Source organism: Tripterygium wilfordii, chromosome 9 (assembly GCF_013401445.1).
Source record: "Tripterygium wilfordii isolate XIE 37 chromosome 9, ASM1340144v1, whole genome shotgun sequence".
Lineage (NCBI taxonomy): Eukaryota > Viridiplantae > Streptophyta > Magnoliopsida > Celastrales > Celastraceae > Tripterygium > Tripterygium wilfordii.
The window spans coordinates 1,042,518-1,047,437 of NC_052240.1; the positions used below are offsets into that span (position 1 = coordinate 1,042,518).

Below are 4,920 nucleotides of genomic sequence, written 5' to 3' on the forward strand. Positions count from 1 at the left end.
GAAAAGGCTGTGTTCGCAGTTATGGACGAGAGACTTGCAATGAGTTGTCCGTCTTCTATATTCATTGTTTATTAACGTACAAATGTATAAATGTACTCTTTGAATCTTTCTCAAGTTGTCACTACAAATCAATTAAAAGAGGAGTCACTTCAGAAAAAGAAAAAAAAATAAAAAATTTATGACTACTTTGCATGTCACTATTGACTATTGTGCTACTTCATTCCAATAGTGTCACATGTTGGTTGGGCCAGTGAAATTGACTATCGAAAACGATAAATTTTGATCTTATTTATTTGCATGAGCCGCTTTTTGAATGAATTAATTCTCTTTTATGAATTTTAATCTCGCTCTCTCATATGGGATTCGGCTCGATCTTATCTGTCGTCAACGTGGTAAGAGTTTAAAACTATCACCGATGTTTGATGTGTTGAAAAGGTGTTAAAGGGATAAAAATCCCACATCGATTGTTGAGGGGCTTGGTGTCTAGTTTATAAGCTTGCCCAAGTCTTCAACCAATTGTCCAGCCTTTTCCAGGAAGGTGAGCTGGGAACTGCCACGGCCCAATGGGCTGAGATGGTGGGGAGGCTGGCTCTGGGTTGTGCCATCGTGGGATTTTCTACATGGTATCGGAGCAGGTGTGCTCGTCCCCGATGAAAAAGTCCACTCGTTGGACCTTGGGCTTTGATACCCAGTCCACGAGTGCAGGGGAGTGTTGAAAAGGTGTTAAAGAGATAAAAATCCCACATCGATTGTTGAGGGGCTTGGTGTCTAGTTTATAAGCTTGCCCAAGTCTTCAACCAATTGTCCAGCCTTTTCCAGGAAGGTGGGCTGGGAACTGTCACGGCCCAATGGGCTGAGATGGTGGGGAGGCTGGCTCTGGGTTGTGCCATCGTGGGATTTTCTACATGATGAGCATGTTGAACTGTGAATTCTCGATTACCAAGCTAGTACTATATATCAATTTGTCTTTTTCTGCTTAAATATAGGAGTAATAACATACCAAAGTAAATACCATTTTCGTCCAAATTACGTTGCCAAAACTAATTCACTTGGTTTGCAACACCATTTTTCATTGGTTTTACAAATGGTCTAGTCACAGATTTTATTTGCCTCTCAAATATAGTTCCAAAATTCGTTTCTTTCTACCATTCACTGTTGATGATAGGAAATTCCAGATTCGTTTGGCAAGAATTTGTTTTCTGTTCACTGACATTGACAGGAACAAAATTTCCAAACCCACAAATTTATTGCTTTTATCTTTTGAATTAATGAACTCTAAAACAAATTTAATAAAAAAAAACTAGCGGGCCTCACATAATTGATAATTCATCTCAAGCCCACACCATCAGCCGAAGCATCATCATTCATATATACCCCTTCGAAGGAGAGACTTTGTGTGAGAAAAACAAGAACAAGAAAGACAACAACAACAACTATGTCTCTCTCAGTGTCTGATTTTCTCCTAAATTTTCCGGGAAAACAGGAGAAAATGGAGGGAGAGATCCAGAGGTTCGCCATGGTCTGGGCTTCTGCCATGCTTGCACTCTGTTATTGTCACACAATTGGCAGAATCACCATACCAGGAAAATCTCGACTTATTGCATTTCTACCTATTGTACTTCTCTTCCTCTACCTCCCGCTCAATCTCCACACAATCTTTCTTGGGGGTCCTACAGCTTTCTTCCTTTCATGGCTCGCCACTTTCCGACTCCTCCTCTTTGCCGTCGGTAAGGGTCCTCTGTCTTCCACCTCCCCAGTTATTCCTCTTCAACACTTCCTACTCGTCTCTTGTCTCCCGATCAAGATCCTGCAAAACAAGTCCGACCCGTCTCTTAAAACCCACAAATCTCCCTTGAATTACTCCGTCAAGTCTCTGATTTTCGCCACGGTTGTCCCGATTTTTCAAAACAAAGACAAAATCAATCCCAACATTATAAAGCTGTCGTATTGTATTTACTTGTATTGCGCTATCGAGCTGTTTTTGGCTGTGATTGCAGCCATGGCTCGAGTTTGGCTGGGCGTGGAGTTCGAGCCGCAGTTCGATGAGCCGTACCTCGCCACTTCAATACAGGACTTTTGGGGGAGAAGATGGAATCTCATGGTCACGAGTACCCTGCACCCGACGGTCTACGACCCGGTCCGGAAGATTTCGGCCCGGCTCTTCGGACGCAAATTCGCGCCTCTCCTGGCTGTTGTGGCGTCTTTTACGGTGTCTGGCTTGATGCACGAGCTCATCTTCTACTACATTGGAAGAAAAACCCCTAATTGGGAGCTCACGTGCTTCTTTGTTCTACACGGGGTGTGTTTGGCTATCGAGGTCGCCGTGAAGAAGGAGATGAACGGAAAATTGAGGCTGCCGGGTCTTGTTACAGGTCCGGTGGTGGTGGGGTTCGCTTTGGCTACCGGTGCTTGGTTGTTCATGCCGGCGGTTTTGAGGTCGGAATTTGACGTCAAGGCGAACAGGGAGTCTATTGCCTTCATCGAATTTGTTAAAGGTATTGGTATTCATCCAAATACGCACCGTTTAATGTAATTACCATTTGGTCATTATATGTGTCTGCAGATTGAAGTCAGATTCATAAATGCGATAATGGCTGTTTGGCGGCTTTGGCCTTGATCTTGACCAAACTTAATGTATCCAAACTTGTCAATTTTACTTTTTATTCCTAAGCACTAGTCAATTCTAATTAAATGACCTCAAAGTGCATTAAAACAAATCACTAACAAATTTGATTGCTTTTTTTAATGACTCTTTTAAAATTGAGAACGAAATCATACAAGTTTATCATTTGTATATTTAATCAGGTCTAAATTCGGGTTATGAGGTCTATACGCACATATGTAAATTGGGTTAAAGTCCAATATGTAACTACAAAGATATTGTTTCCCGTGAAAATTGAACTCGAGACCTTTCGGGTCCATATAATTTGGTCCTAGATATATTCATTATTATATTATCATACAAGTCGTTGGTTTTTTATTGACATTAAAGATCAAAACGACTAGGGTATGGTGGTAGTTTTTTCACAATTTTTTATACACGTTCAAAAAAATATACAGTGACCTGAAGAAATAATGACACTAGAGATATGCTAAAATATTCTCTTTTATGGTGCACTAGAGAAAGTGATGACACTTAGAAAGCCTCTTTTATCCACTAGCTCCAAATCATATTGGTTCCCCCAATTAAGCAATTAAAGAAAAAAGCTTCTTTTAATTTGCTTTGTCGAAAGTGCACACTCTGCAACCCTTTTATAATCTCTAGTGGGCTGGCCACCCTGTTCGAATAAATTCTTTAAAAGACAAAAAAACATGAAAGACTCCACAATTTTCATGGACCAACGGAGACCTTTATCGAGTTTTAGTGTGATAATATAACGTAGCGTGACATTCGCACATGCTCGGTTAATCGCAATAGTTTTCGTTAGAATATTATGAATATTGTAATTAGGTTAATTAATTAGATTGCATTGACGGCAGCTACTGTTTAGTCAAAATTAAAAATGATGTATATATAGCAATCGTGAGTTGGTCCACATAGATTAAGTCTTAATCCTTTCGTTTTTTTCTTTTCAAAGTCTAACATTGATGATTTGTGGCCTAAATTGATTTTTTTTTTCAAAGTCTGATGATGATTGTAGCCTAAATTGATTTTGAGTGTTTCATACTTTCATATTCTAAGCTAGGGCTAGATTATTCGTCGTTCTAGAAGGGATCAAGGGACTGTGTGTGTTTTTTTTTCTATATGATTTTCCAGGTGCCTCCTCAATGGAAAATGGGATTTTTCCCGTCAAACAAACACAGTTCCTCTCTGTTATAATTTGAACAAATAAAAAACGATGAAAATAATGAGGTGAGAATTTGAAGAATGAGATAGTAGAGGTTCAGTTTAATTCAATCCACTTTGTTTGCTCTAGCCACAAGGTTCGCACGGTTTTTTTTTCTTCCCTTTTAAAAGGTTCTTAAGTGTTTTAGATTGATATTTATCTTATAAGGAATTCTCCTATGTAGATCAAAAAATGTAGACCAAAATCCAATGGTTATAATAAAGTATAACATAAGTGGAGGCCACACATTTATTATGAGACCCACCACATCTATGGTTGAAAAACAAGTCTACAAACTTAGTCCACATTTTTAGTCCACATAGGAGAATTTCTGTTTATCTTATAAACCACATAACTTGCATTTCACCAAGCAATATGAGATTTTTAGTCTGAACACTCCCGCGCATTTATAGAATCAGTTATAAGAGATCCCACCAAATGAACTATACGAGTTAGAGTCCTTGTGGTATCACTTATTTTTGTGAATGGAATGTTCATAAGAATATTCCAAAGACTCAAAAGATGACAAAACAAATTTGTGCTCCAATATAATATTACAATTTGAAGAGATTCCTACCTTGGGATATTTTGGTTTTTTGCTGGGCTTGGTATCTTTTTAGTGGACGACGTATGTGTTAATATGTAAACTGCTTTGCAAACACGTGAGACATGCAACATGACAGGGATATTGAAAGCGAAACAGACGAAATTATTTAATAATATATCTGTACTGTTCTAGACCATTCCATGAAATGATAAATCATAAATGCATGAGCTGTTTTCGACTACAATATGTGATTATCGACCACTCAATCCCAAGTGAATTAATACTTTTTAGACTCCTATATACACATATAAGAAGAAAAAAAAACCCCATAAAAACAAACATTACATTTATGATTTTGTGTCTTTTGTGTGTGTGTGGGGCGAGTTTCCAACAACTATAGTAGGAATGTAGGATATTGGGCGAGAGACAATTAAGAAACATTCAAGTTGCAAATAAATATCTCCAAGTGACTCCCATTCGATCCAATTCTTTTAGTTATAATTGATTCAAATCTTCCCTCAAAATATTGTTAAATCGCAATTTTTT

At 38.3% G+C, this 4,920-nt stretch overlaps 1 protein-coding gene across 1 annotated transcript; it reads left to right on the forward strand.

Annotated features, from left to right (window-relative positions):
• The first annotated feature begins 1,364 nt into the window (after positions 1 to 1,364).
• Positions 1,365 to 2,666, forward strand: LOC120005764 (long-chain-alcohol O-fatty-acyltransferase-like). The gene has a single exon (XM_038855579.1). The coding sequence runs from the start codon at positions 1,436 to 1,438 to the stop codon at positions 2,531 to 2,533; it is 1,098 nt and encodes a 365-aa protein (XP_038711507.1). The 5' UTR covers positions 1,365 to 1,435; the 3' UTR covers positions 2,534 to 2,666.
• The last annotated feature ends 2,254 nt before the right edge of the window (positions 2,667 to 4,920 follow it).

What these genes read in the sequence shown, in the direction of transcription:
- LOC120005764 (XM_038855579.1), top strand. Translation starts at nt 1,436, where the DNA reads ATGTCTCTCTCAGTGTCTGATTTTCTCCTAAATTTTCCGGGAAAACAG.